The following is a 26,274-nucleotide window of genomic DNA, read 5'->3' as shown; positions in this document are numbered from 1 at the left end:
AGATGGTGACTTAGATAACACCCAACAATTAGTAGTGATAGTGACTTCATAGACATTTGGTGTGGTAAACCAAACTTTGTGTGTGGACCTTTGATTGGTACCCCTCCTAGATTAATTACAACCACTAAATATTTCCTTTTCTAGTAGTTATTCCATTATTTACTCATTGGATATGTCTTTTCAGGACTATACCGGTCATGACGTTACGGCCGCTAACTTCTACGCGGTACTCCTAGGCGACAAGGAGGCTGTCACAGGTGGAAGCGGTAAGGTCATCGCTAGCAAGGCCAACGATCACATTTTTGTATATTACTCTGATCATGGTGGTCCCGGAGTTCTTGGTAACTTCACTAACCTTTAAGTGTTCAAGAAAACTTTCTAAGGGTTACACCTTGCAATGGATTGTTTATAGTGGCCTGTTATTCATTTAATTTTCGGTTGTTAGGGATGCCAAACAAGCCTTACCTTTATGCTGCTGATTTTATTGAAACACTTAAGAAGAAGCATGCTGCCGGAACATACAAAGAGATGGTAAAATATAGTAGGCCAAATTAATTTCTTGATCGATTTATAATTGGTTTCCTAAAGTTAATGGCAATATTATGATACTTGTATAAACATAATTGTGATGATGCAATGTAGGTTATGTACGTAGAAGCATGTGAAAGCGGGAGTATATTCGAGGGTATAATGCCTAAGGACTTGAACATTTACGTAACAACGGCTTCAAATGCACAAGAGAGTAGTTACGGAACCTATTGTCCCGGCATGAATCCATCTCCCCCAACCGAATACATCACTTGCTTAGGAGATTTATATAGCGTTGCTTGGATGGAAGACAGGTATATATATTATATACATTTTATTATGAAATATTTTTATGTGCGCATCTATATTTTCGTATATTTGTTGTGATTCGTTTGCAGTGAGACACACAACTTAAAGAAAGAGACTGTAAAGCAACAATACCAAACGGTACATGAAATTTTAGTCTCAACCCGTTTAGTCAATTGTTGGTTTGAGAATGCTAAACTATATAGCGGGTCTTTTATCCCGGTGTGTAGGTGAAGATGCGGACATCAAACTACAATACCTATTCCGAAGGCTCCCATGTGATGGAATACGGTAACAACAGTATTAAGTCGGAGAGGCTTTATCTATACCAAGGTTTCGATCCAGACACTGTTAATCTCCCTCCTAACGAGTTACCAGTGAAGTCACCTGTGGGAGTTGTTAACCAACGCGACGCAGACCTTCTGTTCCTTTGGCACATGGTATTGGTCTTTTCTGTTTTGCTTATTTTTGGTTCTCTAAATCAGCCGTAAAGATTTGGTTTGCTTACACCATATTGGCTTTGGGTTTACAGTACCGAACATCGGAAGATGGGTCAAGGAAGGATGAGATATTGAAGGAATTAACTGAGACAACAAGGCACAGAAAACATTTGGACACAAGTGTGGAATTGATAGGCACGGTTCTGTTTGGTCCCACGACAAACTTTCTTAACTTAGTCAGAGAACCCGATTTGCCATTGGTCGACGATTGGGAATGTCTTAAGTCAGAGGTAAGAGTTTCACAATCCTTAAAATTTTATTTAACACATAATAATGTTAAAGGGGTTGGCTATAAAATGTACTTGGAACTTCGTAGGTACGTGTATTTGAAATGCATTGTGGATCACTAACGCAATACGGGATGAAACATATGAGAGCGTTTGCAAACATTTGTAACAACGGTGTCTCAAAGGAGCTGGTGGAGGAAGCTTCCGCTGCAGCATGCGATGGTTATGAGGCTCGCGTCATGTGGCGACCGTCTGTTGTAGGCTATAGCGCTTGAAAGTCATGATCTTTTAAGTGTTTTCGAGTATGTTAAGATGGTCTCAAAATAAAATAAATGTTTTTATTTTGCTAGGGTAGGTATGTAAATACCAATAAGGTTTTTCTTCCTCCGTTTTCGTGTTGTGTTTTGTTGTCTCGTTTTGTTTGGGGTTTTGTATTTTCTCTCCTATTAGCGTTACCTAGCTATACTGCATTATGTTTACAAAAGGCCGATGACAACGTTCTGGATATGATTATCGGCATAAAAGATAAATGGCGCTTCATTATCTAGTTGGCTTCTTTTTATCAACTCAAGATTGAATTATAGCTAAAATAATGTAAATCCGTTGTTTCATTTTCTCAGTCAGATAATATGTTGTCACAAATTTAAATATAACACTAATCTACAAATTTGCCAGCCATACAGATTCCCACTCAGTTATGTTTTTCTAAGAAAAACAATATGCTGATTTTGTACAAGCTTTCTTGATAGAAAACAAAAATGAAATGGAACAAGGACAGGGAGAAAAGAAAGCAAAAAAAAGAAGAAGTGAAAAGTATTCATAGAGATCGAGTTGGCTTCTCTCTCATACTAGCGTAACAATGTTCTAAATTATGAGCTCACGATACAAAATCAAAATGAAGACCTCTCTGCAATATGTATAGATATTTTTCACTCTTACTTATACGGTATGACCGGTCTATTCTTTCAAAAGTTCTTCAATATCATTGACATTCATGTTTCTTTGGAAGTAAATATTTTTGGTCAAAATGGGTTAAAATTAGTTGATGTATCCAAACCAAACCAATCCATGGATCTTAATGAGTTAGAATTTTGGTTGTTAATGGATAAATGGTTTTAGTGGGTTAGTGGATTTAGTGAATTGGGTTAATATTGTTTTGGATTAAAGTGGGTTAATGAATTATCCAATCCAATTTATATGTATAGTTATGTGTAAGTTATATAATATAATTAACAATATAACATAATTTATTTATTGATATGATTTTTATATTTAAAATATTGATTTTAGCAATTTAATATTTTATTTAAAGTTAAAGTTTTTTTCATTTTTATCGAAATTGATAATTTTTACGTTTTTGTTAATATACTTACTACTTATTTTAAAGAGTAAAATAAAAAAATTTAAAAGTAATATACTTAAAATTCTAAATATTTTCATATTATTTTAAAACGGACATTTAAATTAAATTTTATAAAAAATAAATATATTTATGGTTTTTTGGTATACAATCGAAAAAAGTCAGCGAATATATTAACTGCACCAAATCAAAGTAAATATAGTTTTAATATGGTACTTACTGTAATCGATTGTATTCCTTGATTATCAATGTACATCATGAGGTAATATATACACAAGGTAGTTGTGCTGTTGCACGATTACAGGAGAGCTAGTATAACAACTTATGAGATCCAAGAATATCGGAAGAGTTTGTTGGCATATTCTATCACTCCCCCTCAGTCGAAGCGTTGGGTGATCGAACGGAGAGACTGTTCTTGAATTCGTTGAAGATAGCTGTTGGCAATCCTTTTGTGAAAATGTCTGCAAACTGAGAGGAGGATGGAACATGTAGCACACGAACCTGTCCCATAGCAACCTTTTCGCGAACAAAATGAATATCAATCTCCACATGTTTTGTTCTTTGGTGTTTAACCGGGTTGTTGGAGAGGTAGACGGCGCTGATGTTGTCGCAGTAGACGAGGGTTGCTGTGGTCAGTGGGCATCCTAGCTCAAGCAAAAGGTTGCGTATGTAACAAGTCTCGGCAACAACGTTTGCTACACCCTTGTATTCCGCCTCAGCACTTGAACGTGAGACAGTGGGTTGCCGTTTGGATGACCAGGATAAGAGGTTATCTCCCAAGAAGATGCAATAGCCTGAAGTGGAGCGGCGAGTATCCGGGCATCCTGCCCAGTCGGCATCAGTGTAGGATGTCAAGGTCATAGATGTGGATTTGTGAAGTTGGAGACCGTGATCTAGCGTTCCTTTCAGGTAGCGAAGGACGCGTTTGAGGGCGTTGAGATGAGGTAGGCGTGGATCATGCATGTAGAGGCAGAGCTGATGAACTGCATATTGAATGTCAGGTCGAGTCAAGGTGAGGTATTGTAAGGCGCCGACAATGCTTCTGTATTCAGTAGGATTGTGGATACGGTCACCTTCCTCTTGTGACAGCTTTGATTTCAGATCAACTGGTGTGGACACCGGCTTGCAATGCTGCATAGACATACGAGCAAGAAGCTCCTTAGCGTAAGCAGTTTGAGTTAGCATCATACCTTTGGGGGTCCTCTCGATTTTGATCCCAAGGAAATAGGATAATGGTCTCTCATCAGACATCTCAAATTCCTGCTTGAGAAGATTTGTGACAGTTTGTCGTAGAGTTGATGAAGAGGCCGTGAGAAGGATATCATCCACATAAAGAAGAATGAACGCTTGGTCTCTGCCTTTGTTATAGACGAATAGAGAATGATCGCTGTTGCTTTTGATGAAGTCTAGTTTTGCAACGAACTCAGAGAAGCGAGCATTCCAGGCGCGCGGAGCCTGTTTTAAACCATACAAAGCTTTCTCTAGTTTACAAACATAGTTTGGATTAGACTCATCGATCATTCCAGGCGGTTGATGCATGTAGACTGGTTTGTCAAGCCGTCCATGTAGAAAAGCGTTTTTCATGTCGAGTTGATGGACATCCCAGTCGCGTTCCAAGGCCAAATGAAGAACTGATCGGATTGTTACTGGCTTCACCACTGGGGAGAAGGTTTCATCGAAGTCGAGTCCAGCTTCTTGGGACTTGCCGTTGGCAACCAACCTTGATTTGTGCCGTTTGGGTTTGCCTTCTGCATCAAGTTTGTGCTTATATAACCACATAGAACGAATGATGTTAGTGTCAGGTGGTCTAGGTACAAGCTTAAACGTCTCATTCTTAATTAAAGCATCGTACTCATCAGTCATAGACGGATTCCAGTTTGGATCTAAAAGAGCTTTTAAGTGGCTAGTAGGAATTGGTGAAATGGAAGTAGAAAGCAAGGATATGACCTGTTTTTGTTTTCGTGTGCCATCTCTGCTCCGAGTGGTCATAGGATGACGAGGGATAGAAGGAGCAGGAGCAAGGGTCACCGAAGGAATATTTGGTTCAGTGGGAGCGGAAGTAACAGTAGGAATAGACTGAGCAGGAGGACTCTCAAGAATGGATTTAAAGAGAGGAGAGGTTTCAGATTGAGAGTCAAGGAAGTTGTAGGCATCTTTCTTTTCGGCAGGAGGCAGAGCCGTTGGAAAGATCGTTTCATCAAAGACCACGTGACGAGATATGATAATTTTTCTTGTCTTTAGGTCCAAGCAACGATACCCTTTATGATTGGTTGGGTAGCCAAGGAATAAGCAAGGAGAAGAGCGAGCTGCAAGCTTGTGAAGATTAGAATGGTTGATGTTGGGAAAACACAAGCAGCCAAATGTTTTGAGATGGTTATAAGAAGGCTTTTTGTTGAAGAGAACAGAGAATGGCACTTTGTTACCGATAGAGGTGGAAGGCAGAATGTTGAGAAGATGAACAGAGGTATGAAGAGCTTCCACCCAGTAAGAAGGAGAGAGGCGAGCTTGGAACAGAAGAGTTCTTATAGTGTTGTTGATAGTACGAATCATACGCTCGGATCTCCCGTTTTGTTGTGAAGTGTGGGGACAAGAAAAGCGTACAACAATTTCCTTTGGAAGAGAAGAAGTTGTGAAATTGATTGTTGTTGTACTCCCCACCATTATCACATTGGAGCTGCTTTATTTGACATTTGAACTGCGTTTGAACAAAGTTAGTGAAGTGAATGAATTTTGAAAACACTTCAGACTTTTTACGCAAAGGAAACACCCATAAAAAATGTGAGTAGTGATCTAAGAAGAGAACATAATAGCGGATTCCAGTGATAATTGGAATGGGTGATGTCCAAATGTCTGAATGAATCAACTCAAAGGGTGAAGAAACAGTAGAGTTTGATTCATAGAAAGGAAGTTTCAAATGTTTACCCAACTGACAAGCTTCACAAACATTGTGAGAGAGTTGTTTATTACATAAAATTGAACGAGAAGAAATTAAAGATTGAAGAGAGGCTTTATTGACATGTCCGAGCCGTTTGTGCCAGAGAGAAGGAGAGGCATCGGTCATGAGTGCAAGAGGAGCAGTAGCCGGTTTATTGAAATGACTTGGAAGAGAGTAGAGCTCGCCATCACTCTCACTGCGGAGAAGAGTTCTCCTGGTGCTGAGATCCTTTATTGTAAAACCAAAGGGGTCAAATTCAACAGAGCACCAATTATCATTAGTAAACCGACGTACTGAGATAAGATTTTTAATGATATTAGGAGCAACAAGAACATTTTGTAAAGATAGAGAGCGAGAGTTTGTGGGAATAGAAGTGGATCCAAAAGAAGTGATAGGAATTTGAGAACCATCACCGACTATGACCATCTTTCCGGTGCAGTCTTTAAGAACAGAGTTAAGCATACCTGATGATGACGCCAAATGTGCTGTAGCACCTGAATCCATATACCAGTTTGCCGCGCCGGGATCACCGATCGTCATCGTGTTGAAAGCCTGAGCAAAGTCAGTCGTTGGTTGCAGAGGAGCGACGGCCATGTGAGCTTGTGGAGAAGGTGGTGGCTGTGATCCTAAGATTCCTCGTGCGTTTTGCTGATTCCAGGGAGTAGGATACGCTGGCCACTGGTGTGGCATTGGACCAGGATAGTATTGGAGAGGCCACTGCTGATTCCAGTTTGAGTTCCAGTTGTTGTTCCATGGTCGTTGACTGAAGCCACCGCGCCCGCGTCCTCTGTTTTGCTTGCGGTTTCCTCTGTTGAACCTCTGCTGCTGCTGTTGTGGGTATTGTTGTTGCTGCTGCTGCTGCTGCGGTTTGGCTGTGGAGACAGTGAGAACGGATGGCGCTGAGGCATTGTCTGTCGTAGCAGGAGTCTTTTGACATCGTTTCAGACGAGTCTCCTCATTGAGCAACATAGTTTTGGCATTGTCAAATGAAGGAAACGGATCCTTGTGTTTGATAACGTTAATGATGTTATCAAACTTCTCGTTTAGACCATTCAATAGATACATGACGAGATTCTTGTCTGAGACTGGAGCATCTAGATTGGCCAGAAGATCTGATGTAGTTTTCAGTGTTTGGCAGTAATCATGAACTGAACGATCTCCTATCTCGGTGGTGCGTAGATCGTGATCCAATTGAAGCGCCCTAGCCTCCTTGTTGTTCCTGAACTGGTTCTCAATGCGAACCCATATGTCTCTTGCAGTGCCGCCTGGTTTGAACGTGGATCGAAACAGAGGCTGGGTTATCGTGCCGTAAAGCCAAAGCTTGACTAGGCCGTCACGTTTCATCCAAGGAGCGTCATTGTCGTCATCTGGAGTACTGGTGCCATCGATGTGACCAAGTACATCGAACGCAAGGCAGTGTGTGAGGAATAACTCGCGCCAAGCATCATAGTTGTGATCTTCGAAGTCCAAAATCAAAGGAATATGATTTTTGATATTGTTTACTCCGAAGGCTTTTTCTATAGCGTTGGCAGCCATTAGAAGAGTACAGAAGAGGTGAGAAGAAGAGAAAAAAGAAGAGATCGAAGAAAAATCAGACAGAAAGAAAAGGTCTCAAGAGCTTTAGCTCTGATACCATGTAATCGATTGTATTCCTTGATTATCAATGTACATCATGAGGTAATATATACACAAGGTAGTTGTGCTATTGCACGATTACAGGAGAGCTAGTATAACAACTTATGAGATCCAAGAATATCAGAAGAGTTTGTTGGCATATTCTATCACTTACCTTACCAAAACCCGAACTGATGTCATATCGAACATCCCAAAGCAAAACCTATTTTGTTAACCCACTCGATCATGCAAATCACAGGCGACTGGATTTCGATAGTACGGTTTGATACAAACACATAAACCGGAACTAAACCGGTTTTAGGTTTTTTTCTAATTCTCGGTTACCACTCCCATCTGTCGTTTTAGGATTCCGATTCAGAGAGAACAACGGAAACAAAAAAAATCGGAAACGATGCAGAAGAAGCTGATTGCGATGGTGACGGCGAAGAGATTGCACCATCGGAATCTTCCCATTCCCACAACATCTCTCCATTCTTTCACCCATTGCTGCTGCATCTCGTCACGAGCTCTCTCCAGCGTTATCGATCTCCGAGAGAGACTGAGCCGAAACCGTCTCCGCGACCTCGACAACCTCGACGACGCGATCGCTCTGTTCAACGACATGGTCGACGACCAATCTCGCCCCTTCCCTCCAATCATCGACTTCAACAGACTCCTGAACGCCGTCGCCAGGCTGAAGCGCCACGACGCCGCCGCCGTCGTCGTCTCTCTGGGGAGAAAGATGGAAGCTTTAGGGATTCGAAACGATCTCTACACCTTCAACACCTTGATTAACTGTCTCTGTCGCTGTTTCCACCTCTCTCTCGCTTTGTCTCTCGTCGGAAAGATGCTGAAGCTCGGGTATGACCCGGATAGAGTCACGCTCGGGTCTCTCGTCAACGGGTTCTGTCGAGGGAACAGGGTTGATGAAGCTGTGTCGTTCGTTTGTAAGATGGTGGAGTTAGGGTATAGAGTTGACATTGTTGCTTACAACACGATTATTGATAGTATGTGTAAGAGTAGACGAGCTGATGAAGCTCTTAGTTTCTTCAAGGGAGTTGTTGAGAGGAGGAGAGGTGTTGTTAGACCTAATATTGTTACCTACACTTGTCTTGTGAAGGGTCTTTGTAACTCGGGTAGGTGGAGCGACGCGGCGAGGCTGTTGAGCGAGATGATGGAGAGGAAGGTGAGTCCTAACGTGGTTACGTACAGTGCGTTGGTGGATGCGTTTGTGAAGAAAGGGAAGGTTTTGGAGGCTAAGGAGCTGTACGAGGAGATGGTGAGGATGCGTGTGGATCCTGATGTTGTTACTTACAGTTCGTTGATCAATGGGTTTTGTATGGTAGATAGGATAGATGAGGCGAGTGAGATGTTTGATTTGATGGTCGGGAAAGGTTGTTTCCCGGATGTGGTGAGTTACAACACTCTTATCAATGGGTTTTGTAAGTCGAGGAGAGTGGAGGATGGGGTGAGACTGTTCCGGGAGATGTCTGGAAGAGGATTAGTTAGCAATACGGTCACTTACAACACTCTTATCCAAGGGTTTTTTCAAGCGGGGGATGTTGATACGGCTCGGGAGTTTTTTAGTCAGATTGACTCTTTTGGTCTCTCTCCCGATATTTGGACGTATAACATTTTGTTGGGTGGTCTTTGTGACAACGGGGAGCTAGAGAAAGCGTTGGTGGTATTTGAAGATATGCAAAAGAGAGAGATGGATCTTGATATTGTCACATATACTATAATTATCCGAGGGATGTGCGAGGCTGGTAAGGTTGAAGACGCTTGGGGTTTGTTCTGTAGCCTCAGCCGGAAAGGAGTGAAGCCTGATGTTGTAGCGTACACAACAATGATGTCAGGCTTGTGTAGGAAAGGCCTACACTGTGAAATAGATGCATTGTATTTGAAGATGAAAGGAGACGGGCTTATGCTGAATGATGGCACGCTGTGTCTTAGAGATGGTGACATAACTGTATCGGCCGATCTTATCAAAGAAATGTTGAGCCGTGGCTATGCACCACCATCTGTGGGATGCAAAAAAAGTGTTTCTCTCTTGTAATTATTACCGTGGATTTTGCATTTCCACTATGATGTTATGCAGGGGTCCTGTCCTCCTGTCTTGCAAATTCATGTGTTTCAGTGGTGATGAGATCATTGTCACTTGGTATGTCTGAGACATTTGCTTCATCAGAATGGGGAATGGATATATGCTTTTTTTCACGTATCCCTCACTCCAAATTAGAGATTATGCATAACAAAGGGATCCGCCAAAGGGGTTTGTTTGCGCTCTGCCATCATCATCTTCACAAGCAGCGCTATCTATGTTGTGATGAGCTTTCTTCAGCAACCTCCTTCTGATCTCGACGCTTGAGGTGAAATTTCTGTCTACTTATATCAAAATCTCACATTTCTTGGTTCATTTAATTATGTCTTTTGAAATCTATTAGTTTGATTGTTTTTACGACCTGATTGAATTTGGTTCTATTATGTCTGAAATGGTATGCAAAGCTAGATGGTTAAAAGTACTGTTTGGATTTTAGAGTTTAGAAAGATCTTTGAACCTCGAAAATGCGTTCTTATTAATAGGCTTTCTTTGAGTCGTGTAGCTTTATATATTGGTCCCGTTTTATGATAAGGCAAGCTTTTCCAGTTTTAAAGATATAATGTAAGTATCACTTGGCCTTTATCAAGACCAATGGCAAAACAAAACACGCAAACGATCTTTGTTGTTTCTTACTTGTGTGTCTTTTTTTGCACAAATTTGAGATGTAAAGCCTCCCAATGCAGGTACTCAGGAACAGAGGGATGCATGAAAAAGAACGTATTTGACTGATCGGCATGAAGAAAAGTGAGCATCACTAAGTGTACAGATACACAACAAATTTAAAGAACATAATTTCCTTCATGAAAATTCTATGAGCACAAAAGGCAAATTATGGTCAGTGTATACTATCATGCAAACAGTGATTTTTTCTCTCTTCCAGATGTAAGATTCTCACTTGTAAGAGAAATCTTATCTTTTTGTTAATTGACACTCATTTTTACTCGTTGAAGTTCTGCAAATTTTGTTTAAAAATAATAATGCTAATTGTGGTATTCTCTGTTATATATCTTTCGATGGCCCCAGAGCTAAATCATCTTGCGCTCACACTAATCTCATATTCTCTCCTAATAATTAATACTCATTTGCTAACAGCTTCACAGATTTCTCTTTTCACTCATTCTCGAATCTTTTTGTTTTCTGTATCTCTGCGGCGATGGGTAGTTGCTTCTCTGTACCACTGCCATGTGATCAAGTTGTGAATCAAGGCACTCAATGGTTATATACAGATACTTATGAGCTGGGGTTCTAATTGATTACTTCTAAGTTAGATCTGAAGGTAACCCAATAAATCAATTTGATTATGATATTTTCAATTCAACTACTCAAATGTACATTAAAAAAAATTGCCCATTAATTATAGTTTGAATTGGTTACTATTATCGGAAAGTAGTCACATACACAATTCAAATATTTGTGTCAAACCATCCAAACGTATCCGAAAATATCAGAAACACCTAAAATAACATACGTATGTATTTTCAGATTTATATTATACTTTTGGCCACTGAGTATATTACAAGTAACTATTATACGCCTGGTCGATTTCAGGTGGTTATGTGCATATTTTTGACAATCCTAGCTTAGAACAGTAACTCTATCACTCCAGAAAACCAACAGTAACTCTATCACTCTAGAAAACCAATAACTTTACATTATCTGTCTGAAGCTTCTAATGAACATACAGACCCTCCAACCCCTCAAATTTGGATCAAGCCAATGTCCAAAGCAGAAGAAAATCAATATGCATTTCATAGTTTCATGACGATTAGTGATGAAGCACCAAATCGTCCGCTGAGTAAGGACGAATAAAAGCACCGTTCATTTGCCAGACCTCAAACGACGCCATAATGGTGGCATTAAGGGCATTGTTGAACAAGAAGAGCTTAGCAGCTCCATAGATGGCTTCTGTCGGATAAACTCTTGACGTAATACATGTTCTCCCGCCTTGTCCGAATCCTTCTACTATCGAATGATCCACCTACACAAAATTGAAATTCTGATGATATTAAGTAAAAAAGAGCACTAATACTAGATCATAGTATATGGGTTTAAGGATATAATATATTGCCAAGATTCTCATAGTCAATTTCTCCCCTTCTAGGACCGGTACAAAGCTTCCGTACACCGATCGAACCACATCGGTAGCCATGGTAGACCTATTAAAAGACAATATGATCAACAACAATAACTCCAAAAGTCAATATTTTCTTACATTCAAGGATCTACAAGCTATTTTTTTTTTCAAATCTGCATTTAAATAATTTCTTTTTTTTTGAACACAAAATAATTACTTAGTTTGTACTATATAAGAAGATCCTGTTAATACTTTATCAAAAGAAGAAGAATATATTAATATATGGATCGATTTGTCCAAAAAAAAAAAAAAAAAATAATATATGGATCGATTATCTTATTGAGGAATTACTTACCTTAAGGTGTCCGTACAGAAGAAAGTCTTGAGTTTAGAATCTTTTCCTTTAGTCACATAGAAATAAACCGTAGTTTGTTCCGATAAGTTCTCATCAGTAAGAACAGAGAACCCGAAGGGCCCTAAAGAACCACTTACAGTTGAACCTCCGCTTGTTTCGCAGCTGAAGTCGTCTTCAGCCTCCACGGATTCATCTCTAGCGATTTTCTCGAGATCTTCTTTGTTGATCTCGAACTCAGCCTCTATGTCTAGCTCAGCCGTGGAACTGACGTTAACCTGAACCACCGTCTCTGGTTTAACCTTCATTTCGAACTTCTTGCTGCTCAGTCTCAAAGATTCGACTTCTTCAACTGGCCACTGGACTAAGTTCTTCCCCGTTTTCATGTCTAGAGCAACAGTTCTCGGGATGCCCTGCACATGATTTTTAACAAATTTAATCTCTAGCTTGTGTCACAAGTAACTGACACATCAAAACCCTAACTTTCATACCACGTTAAGTAGGGAAAACATACCTGAACAGAAGACCAACCCTTTTGTACATCAGCAGCTTCACTGTCAGATTCACCGATCCAACCCCACAAGATTCTTCGTTTCTTATTTTGATCATAAAAAGTTTTCGGCGCATAAAATTTCCCGTAATCATATCTCAAACTGGTACTTTTCCCAACATCGGAATTAGGATCATCTGGGATCCATGTTTCATTTGAATCATAATATGTCCCAATGGCATAATGGTCGGTCCTAGTATCGTCCATACTAGCCTTCAGGATATGTTTCACATCCGGCCCATTGACAGAAGTGCCAAGCCCGATGATTTCAGTCTTGGAAACCGGATAAAAGTCAATGCACTCCCACATTCCCGTATCAGGGACTTGGTGCAACGAGTTATCTAGCTTCTCGTAGGTTTTAAAATCGGTAGTATCGTAGACTATAGATATTCCGGTTCTATTGACCTTGGAACCAATTGTAATCCGCCATTTTCCGCCCAATGTCTTCCAAGCCGTTGTTGGGTCACGGAAGTCCTTGGCTCCGATACCTGGAGGTGGTACCAGAACAGGGTTGCCAGAGAACTTGGTCCATTTCAGCAAAAGTGGGTCACTAGGATCTTCAGGATAGGCAAGATTTTGAACCTAAAAATAATTATTATTAGTCGTAGTGTAATCTATTGGTTAGAACAAATTGGAATGATCTCAATAGTTAATTGAGCTATAGTTAGTTCAACAAGTTAAAAAGAACATGTTATATTAGTCGTACCAGATTCGAATTCGAGTCCAATAGTAAATATTATTTATATACGTTTTACAAAAATATCACAAATATTATCAAAACCAAATATTAGAATCATATAACATTATAAATCGACGATCACGAGTAAAAAAAACATGAAGAGAATTTTAAAATTATTACCTGTACAAAGTTGTCGGTGGAACCGGTGTATAGCATGACAATGGAGCCATCATCGAGCAAAGTGGCTGAACCGGTCCAGACCCCATTAGCGTCGTACCACTGGTCAGGAACCATGACTAATGGGAGGTGAAGCCAGTGTATAAGATCCATTGAAACCGCGTGACCCCAAGCAATGTCGCCCCAGACGGCTCCATTTGGATTGTATTGATAGAAGAAATGATATAATCCCTTATAGAACAATGGACCTGGACCCACGATTAACATTAGTTCATTTGATGCGATGAAAACATAAGTTTTGTAATGTATTATGGATCTTGTTTTGAATAATGAAATAATTGGTGAAATAGGTTACTAGAACGAGTCAAATACGGACCGCAAAATAGACAGCTAAACAATAACTGGCATGCAGTTTGGATAATGCACAATTGCACATGATTCACGTGGTATAGAAATCAGGTCAGACAAATAATTAACCTAAACAATAAAGCTTTCAAGAAACGTTCAGGTGTTCATAATTTACAATATTTTTGTTTCCATTTTTTTCTTTTGTTCCATTGACTTTAACTGTTGTCTGAAAACGACTAATTCTTTTATTTTCATTTTCAAATATCTTCCTTTTTATTAACATACTTCTACCAGTTGTGAAGGTTTCATATTGAAGGTAATCATTTTCATAATACGTTCTCCATACTTTACAAGTTACAGAAATAACAAAAACTAGGTTAATGTGAAAAACAGTTATTTTTAGAAGTAAAAACAAGAGAGGAGATCCGGTATAATCTAACCATTAGGATCTGCAGATGGTGAAGCCAGATAGTTGCCATTCACAAACGCCATTGGATGGAGAAAGTAAGAGCCAAAACAACATGGAAAAACAATTAAAAATGCGAAATGAAACCGATAGTCATACATATAAAAAGAGCATAATGAAATTGTATGATCCCTGATTTAAAATTTTACGGAATTCAAAGAATATATATATATATACATTTGACATCATTCTTGCGTGACCACTTAACTCGTGTTCCTTAAGCTATGATCATTAATATATAAAAACAGTCAAGATTCAAGAACTCTAATCTTCATGAAATTACGAAAAGGAAAATGAACACTTTGAACTATTTTTGCTATTTACATATAATATAATTAGAAAATCACTAATGTTAGTACCGTTCATCCAGTTCTTCTCAGGCTGAAAATGAAACGCCGTTCGTTGCCACGACAACATCGTATTGTTCCACGCAAACGGTTCTGTTTTCCGGAAGTTTCTCTTCTCCGACACACCGGCCAAATGAGCATGTGACTTCGTCGTTGTTCCATTACTTCCAATATTCTTGCTTGCGGATCCGTTGTGTATAACGATGAGAGCTACGTACAAAGCGATCAAGAGCAAGATGACGGCACGATGGACTTTGATGGGCTGTCTCCGACGGCTTTCCATGATCAGGTTGTCGGCTATTGAATCTGATGGTTTTCGTCGGAAGATGACGGGCAAGAGAGCATCCGAGCTCGCCATTTGTATTTCGTTTTTTTTTTCTGTGGGCAGAATTGATGCATGTACGTAACAGGAAATGGTAAATACGTTATATTAAGTTATCTTGGAAAATCATTAAAAACAATAATCTCAAATATCAAGTTCTATTATCACAGGTCAGCAAATCAGAGCTGTGATTTGTTTTGTATTTATTAAACACTAAAATTCATGTTAACAGCTATCTAATCTATTAAAACTGAAGTAAAATTAAAATTTAACCCTGACTTTTCCTAAATGTTTACGAAGGATTGCCACTGACATTAAAACAAATCTTAAGACCTAATAATAATCAAATCGGTTACACATTTTCCATTAAATATAACATACCTTATATGTAGGTACCTCATTAGAATTTTTAATACGAAATTATCATATTTATCAAGCAAACTGGTTTTGTCTTCTACTTATATAGTTATATAGTATTACATTTGTGATGGTTCTCGGGATTTCGTAAATTGTATTAGTGTGTTTCATTCAATTGGTATTTTCGTAAATTGTGTTAATGTTTTATTAAAAATTGGTGATTAGTTTGTGTTTTAGTTTTTCAGATTGTTAAGAAAACGTTGGTTTAGAGGTGTACTGACTTCGTGTTTAAACCATAGATATTATATATCATATGTTTTAAGCTTGGAAGTAAATATATTTTAATCTGTCATTTTGTTTTTTTTTCTTTTGGCATCATCTGTCATTTTGTTTAGTATAACCAATAGTTTTTAAAATAACATAAGTTTTGAAAGAACTTACTCAGAAACTTCATAAAATCCGACAAAATATATAGGAGACATTATTAAAAAGGAATTTAACGATTAGATTGTCAGAATATTCTTTAATTCCTAAAAATATTCTTAATAGTTATGATATGATTAGTGCATAACTCTCAATTTCCTAAAATTTAGCTCTATCATAACCGTAAAAGGCTCAAAATATTGTAGTTCTCACAAGAAAATCTAATAAATAAAATAAAAAATCACAAATTTTTTTTGTCATCAACTTATACAAATTGATACCGACTCTGTGAACCAAACCGAAAGAAAAAGAAAACACAATTTTATGATCGTAATTGTCACAATATTTTTTACTTCCTATAAATATTCCTATTATTTATGACATGGTTAACGTATAACACTCTGTTTCCTAAAATTTAGCTCTACCAAAAACGTAAAAAAGTACAAATTTTTTAATTCTCATAAGAAACTAATAAAAATTAGAAATCAGAATAGTCCTTTAGTAATACCAAAATATATCAAATTTTAATACAGCTATGTATTCTTTCCAAACACACTATGATATACATTAATAATAGAACCGATAGTAAAAATGAAAATAACTTAGATACCTTTTATAAATCTTATACGTACACTTTCCAGAAAATATGATTTCATATTGGCCTATATTAATTACATTTACGAGACTTACTCATTACCCATTTTATTAGAGTCCACTTTTTTGTAAATGAAAAGGGTTAAAACTGGATGTATTAAAGATACAGACCTAACTTCCGGATGGAGGTAAAATCCACGGATAAACTTTCTCATGGACATTCAAATGAGTTGAAAATAATAGTTCATATCCGTGTGGCCGGTAGGCTTTGAACCCGGATTCACTGTATTCGGTATATAATCCATATTTACTTTGTCCATTATTTATAGATAAATAAAAAAATTTACTCATATAAATAAAAAATTTGGTGTATAATTGTTATAGTAAACAAATATTTTATACTGATAAATGTAAAAAAATATACACTACCAAAACTATAGAAAATATTGATAGATATAACAGTAAGAATAAATACCCGCACGGGCGTGCGGATCATACTCTAGTAAGCCTTATAAGTCAATAGTTTGTTTAATACGCATTTATAATCTTTATCAGCTAAATGGATTTGGGGGCAATAATATAGTTGACCAACTCGGCATACATACTATACGCATCTTTCTTTTTTGGTAAAAGGATCGGCGCAAATGTAATATCTAAACTATTAATACTGAAGTACACCTATCTATATCCCCTTATAGTTGCTCAAAAATTACAACTAAATGCCACTATGTTAAAACACAGTAGTTTTGTCTTATAAAGTTTGAGAAAATCGTGGCCTGCTATACTAAGTAAATAACACTTTTTCTGGCCTTTCAATCTATCAAATGGCCCACGAAAATATGACTTTGTAAGATTAAACATTCCTAAACCACTCCTCATTTCACGAAAATATCAAAACAAATCTATCACCTTAAAACAAATCGATCACCTTAACTGTCATTAATTTATATTAATTAAACATTCCTAAACCACTCCTGATTTCACGAAAATATCAAAACAAATCGTCATAACTACTCAAAGATATTCCTAATTCTACTCTATCAGAATCAGAATATCTATCCTATTAATTTAACATCATCTCGATTTTAAAAAAAAAAACTTGACAACCAAGTTGTTAGTATTTCCAACTGATTTCACGTAAATATCAAAACAACATCTCCAAATTTCTAAAAAAACTTGACCACCAAGTTGTTAATATTTCAAAGCAACTCGGATATTCGTTTTTCCTTTTAGATTTGAAACATAATAAATGTACATTTAATTAAATAAAAGATCTTTTGCCTTTGATTTTGATTTTAAATTGTAACTACCTAAAATAAACGATAAAAATTAATGACTATAAACCTAACCTACGCCATTTTATCTCCACCAGTATAAATATGTTCTCATCTATTCTCCAAATCATAAAAAAAATCGCACAACCTAAAGCATGTCAAAGATAACGACTTTTGTTCCTCTCACAAAACTGAGACCTTTGAAAGACTATGGCGTGTTCAGGTTAAATGTTTACATTCATGGAAGCAAAACACCCCTTTTGCAGGTGATACTTTTGAGATGGTCTTGGCAGATGAATGGGTAAGTTTTGTAAAACACGTTTTTCCTCTTATTGTGTTACTAATTATTCTTAAGTTCTAATATGACTTTGTTTTTTGTTAGGGTAACAAGATCCATGCTACTTGCAAACGCTCTCTCATGCACCGAATTCAGCGTTTCTTACCTTTAGATTCTTGGGGTGTCATTGAACATGTTAATGTCAGTGTAGTTGGTGGTCAATATCGAACCACGAACTATAAGTACAAGATGGTTATTGCAGAAGATGCTGTAATATCGCGTTCAGATTTAGTTGATGATAGGAGTTTCTTATCTCTTGCTACTTATAACGAAATTGAATCATGTGAAGCAAAAAATCAAGTTTTCCTCATAGGTAATCTCAATCTCACTTATTTTTCATAATTATTATTAGTAAATTTTTTTAGTGGAGATAAGTTCTAACCTATGTTTCATATTTTTTGACTCTCAGACGTGATAGGAAAAGTTCATGAACTGGGTGACATCCAGACTGTACGAGTTTTTGGAGAGGATAGAAAGAGGGTTCAATTCCGTTTACTTGACACAGAGTAAGTTTTCACGTACACACTTTTATTTTTCCTTATAATTATTTTGTTATACAGGCTTCGATTAGTTTATAACATGCATTTTTTTCATTAGAGGAAATTCTCTTCCATGCTGTCTGTGGGGAACCTATGCAGAGCTACTTGAACCATTTTGTGAGACTGCCAAAGATCAAACCATTATTTGTTTGATCCGGTTTGCAAAAATAAAAGAATTTAGAGGTATTTGTTTAAACCCTTTTAACATAAAGTGACATTGTATTTGATGTCTTATTAAAATCGATTGTTAAATGTTAATTAGGAGAGATGCAAATCACTAATGCTTTTGATGCTTCTCGGGTGTTCCTAAATCCAATGATCCCTGAAGTTATGGATTTAACTGAAAGGTTATTTTTTTTTTGTTATCATCAGTATATTACTGTCTGCCTATCTTATTTAACTATTTCTAATATCACTCGGTATGTCTTTCTAACTTAATGCATTCTAGGCTGTCAATTTCTGATCTGTCTGTGGCTCTGGTCGAGAAAACGTCTGGGAAAAAGGATGGCAAAAGAATTTCATATGACTGGAATAACGCAGAGATCAAATCCATTTCAGAAATCATGGACTCCAATCAGGTTGATTTTTCCTTACTTTTTTTATAATCGTTAGAATATATATCTAAAAGAGAATTTCTCATGTAAAATATTTAGGTGGACTATTGCAAAATCGTGTGTACTATTGAGGCAATAGATACTGATTGGGCTTGGTTCTATTTTGGTTGTAACCGTCACCAAAAACGTGTCAATAAACTTCCCAATGTGGATTATGCAAGCATGACAAAAAAGGATAAGCCTTTGTTCCGGTGTGAAATTTGTCGTTCTAACATCAGTAATGTGGGACCCAAGTAAGTGAATGCTATTTACTAAAACCATTTCTCATACTCTTTTTTTTGGAAGTTATATTCTTATATATATGCTGTATTTTGTTTTTTCAGATTTAAGCTACACTTTGTTGTAAAAGATGACTCTGGAACATGCACTGCAATGTTGCTAGGCTCTGTTGGTAAGTCCATTGTTGGTGTCGATGCTGAAGAATTATGGGATGGCTCTTATGAGGAGGTATATTTTTATATAAATATTTTTTTTTACTCTTTCTCAAACCTAGAACAGTTTAGATTCAACCACATATATTCCTACTTTCTTTCTAGATTGAAGATCCAGAGATTCTTCCAGAACCTATTCTATCTTTGGTGGGGAAGTCTTTTTGTTTTGGTGTTTCAATTACCTCAGACAATGTCACAAATGGATCAGAGACTTTTGTGGTTTTAGAGGTTTGTTCTGGAGATAAAGTTTATAGTATCGATTCTCACTCTCTATCAACTTCTGATATGGTCACAACTTCATCTACAATGTCATCTGGATCTGTAAGTATTAATTTTTATCAACTTTTACCCTACTCAGAGTTGTTAATGTTTGATCGATTTGATTAACAATGACTATCTTAATTTTAAATGGATTTAGATTATGATGTTGGATCAAGTTTCCTCAGATGAGTGTCCAACTCCTATAACAAAGCGCAAGGAAGATCTATCTGACCTACAGGACCTATCATCGGCTTCTAAGAAACAATGCAGCAAGATAATCAAACAAGAGAATAACAAGAGTGGCTAAGCATGGACTCGGGATTCATGTTCGTTTGCAATCCTTACCAAACCATAGTCTTAGACTAAAGGTTGGTTGTCCGGTTATGGTACTGAGAAACATAACACCTATTGATGGCTTGATGAATGGGACTAGACTTCAGATCACTCAGCTCATGGACTTTATGGTTCAAGCCAGAATTATAACAGGAGAAAGAGTTGGGGAAATTGTTGATATTCCTAGATTGTTGATAACTCCATCAGACACGAGATTGCCTTTTAAGATGCGGAGAAGGCAGCTGCCTCTTGCTGTTGCTTTTGCAATGACAATTAACAAAAGTCAAGGTCAATCGCTATCTGAAGTTGGTCTCTATCTACCTAGACCTGTTTTTTCACATGGGCAGCTATATGTTGCTGTTTCTAGAGTGACTTCGAAAAAAGGTTTGAAGATTTTGATTTTAGACAAAGATGGCAATCCCCAGAAAAAAACTATGAATGTGGTTTTCAAACAAGTTTTTGACAACCTTTAGTGGTCAAGGTAATACAGATGTGTTGCAGTGATTTATTTATCTTATACGGTTTTCAATTTTTTTTCCTCTCTCCTATACAGAAAAACAACTAATATGAAATTACATGTTTTTTCTTTGCAGGTTTGAGCCCTTTTCATTTTCTCGTGGGTGTTATAATGCTTTCTGATATTGTTATTTTTAATTTATTCAAACAATTTTTGTTATTTTTTCAACAATTCATTTCGATATCATTGTTTTATTACTAAAGCTATCAATCTATTGCATCATATTGGTCTTTCTTACCTATCTAAACTATTAGAGTGGTTGTTTTATAAACTATAATTACCATAGACGATGATATGCAACACTCGAGCAACAACAAACATTTAAGCAAAACTAAAGCCGTATAACTCAATCTAATAACTACCACTTCCACCTAAACTTCTCAGGCATTAGTTAAATTTTTTCATAGATAAGTAATTACCTTGCTGGTCCGTTTGAGTGTTGTTCCATGCAGACTAATGTCTTCTCATGCAACTCCTGATCTTCTGTTCTCATTTTTCCCCGGCCTCTGTCATATTTTCAGCTGCTTTCATGTTCCTTTTGTTGTCTTCGGATTCAACTCGATTCCAAGTCCCATTGGAGAACATCCAGTATCATGTAATATAATTAAAAACAATTAGAGAATAACATGATGATTTTGTAAAAGAAAACTAAAACTTCTCAGACAATAATAAACTCCTAAATAATCATTCTCTCTTTAGATAACCAAATTCGGATCAAGACAATTTTGGCTACTTATACTCGTGTTGCTCTGTCTGTAATACTGTCACTCGGTCTTTGTTTAAAACTACCAGTATAACAAAGATAAAACAAGTGACTCAGCCTTCTCTACAACCTAAATTAACAGAATCATCAAAATTTCCATTTCTATCACTAAGTAGGAGAAGTCTAACCTGTATTGGTATATGTAGATATATCACTTGCATCGTCTGTATCCTTCTCATTTTCATCATCAAGTGTGGTTGATATAAGACATAAAACACCTATCAGTTTTCAAGTTGCAATTTTAAAGGATACGAAAACTATTTTGAACTACTTCACTGAGTTGTTATCTTATGGTTGACTCATTATCATCATGGAGTCGACCATCATCTATAGCTGTAGCTGTTTCGGCTTCCATCTTAGCAGCAGCGTCCCTTGCAGGTTTCACAAGCATGTACTCCTTCACTGAGTTGAGCACCTACGGAGTCAAGTAGCAGAAGCAGAAAAAATACGAATTTTTTTTTATAATGAACTGTAAAGTGTTTTGTCATATGCGTGAAGGAAAAGAGTAATGTGAGGAGAGCGGAAGAAAGTTTAAATAGTGTACCAGGTATGTAGAAACTTCACCAAAATTCAGTAACAACTTCAGAGAGTTTTCAACCAAAAGCCCCTCAACAACACCCTGAATTAACATCAATCAAGCAAACCTTAGAACACACATGGCTTAAAAAGTTAATACACCAGCTGCAAATATGATATGATATCATTTATAAGAGTCAAAAAAATAAATATGAGTTTCTGAACCATTCTAACTGTGGCATGAGTTATGACTTAACTGGTAGTAACCATAATCGGGTTTAATGGAGACTTCAAAGTTCATCAAATCATCTTTGCCATTGAACTCTGATATATCTACACCAATTAAAACAACTGAGAAACATTTTAAAACTTTCGAAATAAAGATAAAGATCAAACCATATAAAGAAACAGACCTTTGTGAAGACGAAGTTCACCACAAGATTGCTTCTTAACTGAAGCTCCTCCTCCTCTACTAGCGTTCAACATTTCCGGATTCACCCACCTACCACAGAAATTAAAATCTTATTTAGAAGAGAAGTAAAATAAGTATTTATTAAGAACACTCGGGATCACTAATCTTAAAATTATGTGGAATTTTTAGTTAAAGCTTCTACCAATACTAATGATCTTGATGCTGGATTTTAAATCAAGAGAATAATTATTTGAAATATTATTAAAACAATTTTTTTGTTAATCGGGATATCAAGAATGAACAAACAAGTTAACTTCAAAGCAGTGTTTAGGTTTAAAATACAAACTCGAAATCTAATATATTAAAAAGAAAAAAACACAGACTCAAGGATAGAACATGCACCATTGTTTGTAGATGTCTTCCTCGATGTTGAAACCGTCTTTCAAAATCCACCGATTTGACTTTTCTAATGCTTAAAGACGATTATTGAAGTCCTTTAGACATGGAGATGACTGATCTGTGAACATAACAACAATCGATTAAGGTTAGTGAAGGTTAGGGCTTCAAAAAAAAAGGATTAATCTGATTAAAAAAACACCAAGACAACCTTTGATTCTGTCGGTTCCTAAACCAGGTTGAAAGGTAAGACAAATACGGCCATGAGTTTGTAACTTGATTCACGTTTTTTGGGTTCTGTAGAAGAACATCGATAACCCCATGTGGAAGAGATAAGAGACAGAGAGAGAGAGAGAGAGAGAGAGAGAGAGAGAGAGAGAACTTGACCGACAGAAATCAAAAAAGATAAATAAAAATTTTAGGTAAAAGGAAAATATATCTTAACCATTTTTTTCTGTTTCTTTTCGCGGACAAAATAATTTTAGTGGGCTTCACACTTATAACAGAACATGTTTATTTAATGGGCTTTGCAAAACAACAATTTAACATCACTAACAACAATTGTAAACAGCCCAACTCATTTTAAATTTTTGATACATTTCCATTACTTTGTCAATTTTAGAAATCATGTAATTAAAAATTTAAAATATGTAAACTTACATAAACAACTTATAATCAGATTGAGTCAACAAAACCCACAATAATATATTTTATGCTTATAAAAACGATATTTAAATATTTTTAAAAACAATTGACCCGTGCATAAATAAAATAAAATTTTTTTAATCAAATACTCAACAAACCCAAAGAAATACACCAATATGAAAAATCAAAAATATGAAAACCTTAAATTTTATGTTTAACATTTACTCATCCCAAATATACACCCGCGCGGGCGCGCGGGTCCAAAATCTAGTCTATCTTATTAAAACTGAAGTACAAATTCGGTGTGTTTGGATACTTGTATAAGAGTATTAAAAAAAATTGGTGTGTTTGGAAACATGGATTGTAGTCTTTTAAAAAAAAATTTGTTTGGAAACAAAGATAGTAGTATTAAATAGAAAAAGTAATGGGCTTAAGTTATTAAGCCCAATTTGAAATACCAACTCAAATTATGGTTTTTATATTTCATATTAAAATTTTAAAATATAATATATGTAATTATTTATATGATGATACATATTAAATACTGTTAATTATATGATTAGTTATATGATGGTACATATAAAATACGATTAGTTATATGATGAAATTATACAATATATAATAATGACTAAAGATGGGTTTTCAGACATCCATACGGGTTTGGTTCTGATCAGTTTGCGTTTCGAGTTTTCGAGGTCAAATATTTCAGTCATATTAGGATGTTTCTAAATTTTTGTTTGAGTTTGATTCGGATCTTTACGGGTTTGGTTTGGGTTTGGATAACATATTTAAATTATTTTTAAAGTTTTAAATCAATATATATTTAAAAAATTTCTCAAAATCTATAAATAAAGTAATATATTACCTATAAATTTAAGTAACATATGTCAGAATACCTAAGCTTAACATATCAGTTGGTTTGATTTAAAAATTTGGATACGAAATCAATAATTATTTTAAGTATTTTTGGTGATTTGAATATACTTTAACTATTTCAGATATTTGTTTTTGACTATCTATATATATTTTTAAGTATTTTAAACCAATTTAAAGGTATCATTCTTGATGTTTTATATACGTTAAATATAAAAATAATTAATATATAAATATATAAATCTATTTTTAGATAAATTCAGGTACACGAATACTTTGGTTCGGATCCGATTCGGTTCTCTAACTAACAATTTTGAATAATTCGAATATTTAATCAATTTATGTTCAGGTTTGATACTATATTTACTGATTGGTATCAGTTCTGTTCCTCGGATTCATTTTGCCAAACCCTTATAATTACATGAAAAACAAATATCATCATATTTTTTAAAATATACATCCGCGGAGGTGCAGAGATCAAAGTCTATAATCATTTATTTTAACAACAAGCCAAATAAATATGTTGATTGAAGAGCGAATAAAACAAAACTAGAGAAATATATAGTTTATTAGTGACACTCTATGTGTCGAAATTATTATAAAGAAAATTTTATTAAAATAAATAAATTCAATAATTACAAACAAATAATATATTTCATAAAAGTGAAAAATAATACCCGCGCTTTTGAAGCGCGGGTCAAAATCTAGTAGCAGATTAAAGATATACTTGGAATTAACCAGTGGGGTTAGCCTAGTGGTACTTGAGAGAGCTTCGGCCTCAATACGGTTCCGGGTTCGATTCCCATTGGCCACACGGATATGGGTTTATTGCTTTCGACTCATTTGAATGCCCAGGAGAGGGTCTATCCGTGGGCTGTACCTTCACCCGGGGGTTAGGCTTGTGTCATCATTGACCCGGGTTTAACCCTTTTAAGTTCAAAAAAAAAGATATACTTGGAATTTAGAACAAAGAAAAATGGACATATACTTAGAAATTTCATAATATATTAGCAGATTCAAATGTGGATTCTTTACATTTTTTAAGAATAAACTAATGAATACACTGAATGGTTGGACAAATAGATGATTTTTGAAAAGATTTTTTTTTTTTGATTAAAATCTATATTACTATCTCTTTCTGTATATGCTATGTCCAGCTCTCTGAGCCTGTTGGAAATATGTAAAAACCTCGCAAAATTATTGCACAATTCTAGTGGAGTTCAAATCCACCAAAAAAAAAGAATTCATTTGGTAAAACAAAAAAATATTTTTATCAAAAGAGAAAGGTGAGATTGGTTTGCGTATGGTCCATGAATTCATATCTATTAGCAAAACACCTCTAGAGACTAGTTCAATATTTTTATTCATTAGTGGTTTGAGTTTTGAAGGAAAGATACTACATAATCTTTACGAACGTCGTCTATAAACAGCCATCCTATATGTGTGGATCAGTATTCCAGCGACACGAGAACTACTGCTATTAGGAATCAGACATAAAATACATCTGGATATAAGGTCAAGATGTCCTTTATAAATATAAGGTGAAGATGTAAGGACTCAAGGTGTAGGAGGACCTTTGAATCCCTACGCAATTGAGGAGATTCCTATGCTATTACCGAAAACAACCGGTCTGATCAACTAAAAGTAATTTACTCCATAAACTATTCACAAATTTGGCATTGAAGTTAATAATATGTCACTAAAGTCCACTAAATATGGAACATCAGTCTATCTCTTTTTCTGCGCCAATGTAGCACCAGATTCATGTGGTGTGATATTTTTTTTTTCTTTTTTTTTGACAACTCGTGTGGTAAATAGATATATTTTTGAGAAAGAGAATATCTATCAATACAATTAAAACAGCAGCCTTTATTTTGATATCCCCTTGATGTTTCAAAGAATTAACAAGAAAGCCATTACTATTTTTAAGGTTAGTTATTTTAATTATTTTTAAATTATTCATTAAACTCCATATATTGTAATATATTTTCAAAACTGATTTCTCAGTAACTTCTTATCTAAAAACATGGGTGTACAAGTTTGAAATATATATATATATATATATATATATCAATAGTTTTAAAACAGGAACATGACTTACTG

General features: G+C 35.9%; 5 protein-coding genes across 5 annotated transcripts in view; 4 read left to right on the top strand and 1 right to left on the bottom strand.

Moving 5' to 3' along the window:
• Window positions 1-2,104, top strand: part of LOC108827900 (vacuolar-processing enzyme beta-isozyme) — a 3,608-nt gene extending 1,504 nt beyond the window's left edge. Inside the window, exons 3-9 of the mRNA XM_056995232.1 lie at window positions 185-341; window positions 446-531; window positions 643-842; window positions 927-975; window positions 1,065-1,274; window positions 1,367-1,564; window positions 1,651-2,104. Coding sequence (XP_056851212.1) covers window positions 185-341; window positions 446-531; window positions 643-842; window positions 927-975; window positions 1,065-1,274; window positions 1,367-1,564; window positions 1,651-1,836 — 1,086 coding nt within the window. The 3' untranslated portion in view covers window positions 1,837-2,104. The remainder of the gene's footprint in view (window positions 1-184; window positions 342-445; window positions 532-642; window positions 843-926; window positions 976-1,064; window positions 1,275-1,366; window positions 1,565-1,650) is intronic.
• A 5,727-nt stretch (window positions 2,105-7,831) lies between these two features.
• LOC108823731 (pentatricopeptide repeat-containing protein At1g62680, mitochondrial) lies at window positions 7,832-10,573 on the top strand. Its single transcript, XM_018597005.2, has 2 exons — window positions 7,832-9,839; window positions 10,255-10,573. Exon 1 carries the CDS (start codon window positions 7,883-7,885, stop codon window positions 9,524-9,526), a length of 1,644 nt encoding a protein of 547 aa, XP_018452507.1. The 5' UTR covers window positions 7,832-7,882; the 3' UTR covers window positions 9,527-9,839; window positions 10,255-10,573.
• A 603-nt stretch (window positions 10,574-11,176) lies between these two features.
• Window positions 11,177-14,953, bottom strand: LOC108825763 (acid beta-fructofuranosidase 3, vacuolar-like). The gene is made up of 7 exons (XM_018599114.2): window positions 14,577-14,953; window positions 14,192-14,200; window positions 13,407-13,651; window positions 12,512-13,129; window positions 12,001-12,410; window positions 11,640-11,727; window positions 11,177-11,549 (listed from the first exon to the last, which is right to left on the bottom strand). The coding sequence occupies exons 1-7, from the start codon at window positions 14,920-14,922 to the stop codon at window positions 11,337-11,339; spliced, it is 1,929 nt and encodes a 642-aa protein (XP_018454616.2). The 5' UTR covers window positions 14,923-14,953; the 3' UTR covers window positions 11,177-11,336.
• A 2,791-nt stretch (window positions 14,954-17,744) lies between these two features.
• Window positions 17,745-20,023, top strand: LOC130500184 (uncharacterized). The gene is made up of 11 exons (XM_056994938.1): window positions 17,745-17,757; window positions 17,801-17,835; window positions 17,917-18,184; window positions 18,281-18,377; window positions 18,469-18,593; window positions 18,673-18,757; window positions 18,859-18,988; window positions 19,064-19,257; window positions 19,348-19,471; window positions 19,561-19,776; window positions 19,874-20,023. Exons 1-11 carry the CDS (start codon window positions 17,745-17,747, stop codon window positions 20,021-20,023), a joined length of 1,437 nt encoding a protein of 478 aa, XP_056850918.1.
• Window positions 20,024-20,099: 76 nt separating this feature from the next.
• Window positions 20,100-20,648, top strand: LOC130500183 (uncharacterized). Its single transcript, XM_056994937.1, has 3 exons — window positions 20,100-20,433; window positions 20,523-20,530; window positions 20,643-20,648. Exons 1-3 carry the CDS (start codon window positions 20,100-20,102, stop codon window positions 20,646-20,648), a joined length of 348 nt encoding a protein of 115 aa, XP_056850917.1.
• The last annotated feature ends 5,626 nt before the right edge of the window (window positions 20,649-26,274 follow it).

The sequence above is a fragment of the Raphanus sativus genome, chromosome 9 (assembly GCF_000801105.2).
Source record: "Raphanus sativus cultivar WK10039 chromosome 9, ASM80110v3, whole genome shotgun sequence".
NCBI lineage: Eukaryota > Viridiplantae > Streptophyta > Magnoliopsida > Brassicales > Brassicaceae > Raphanus > Raphanus sativus.
The sequence above is the reverse complement of the archived record's forward strand: the minus strand, read 5'-3'. Positions and strand labels throughout refer to the sequence as shown.

Coding starts and splice junctions, on each gene's coding strand:
- LOC130500183 (XM_056994937.1), top strand. CDS start 20,100: ATGGTACTGAGAAACATAACACCTATTGATGGCTTGATGAATGGGACT.
- LOC108823731 (XM_018597005.2), top strand. CDS start 7,883: ATGCAGAAGAAGCTGATTGCGATGGTGACGGCGAAGAGATTGCACCAT.
- LOC108825763 (XM_018599114.2), bottom strand. CDS start 14,922: ATGGCGAGCTCGGATGCTCTCTTGCCCGTCATCTTCCGACGAAAACCA. Junction 13,130..13,406: donor CCACCGACAACTTTGTACAG/GTAATAATTTTA, acceptor AATTATTTTTAG/GTTCAAAATCTTGCCTATCC. Junction 11,728..12,000: donor TTCTGTACGGACACCTTAAG/GTAAGTAATTCC, acceptor GTCTTTTAATAG/GTCTACCATGGCTACCGATG.
- LOC130500184 (XM_056994938.1), top strand. Junction 18,758..18,858: donor GTTATGGATTTAACTGAAAG/GTTATTTTTTTT, acceptor AATGCATTCTAG/GCTGTCAATTTCTGATCTGT. Junction 19,258..19,347: donor ATCAGTAATGTGGGACCCAA/GTAAGTGAATGC, acceptor TTGTTTTTTCAG/ATTTAAGCTACACTTTGTTG.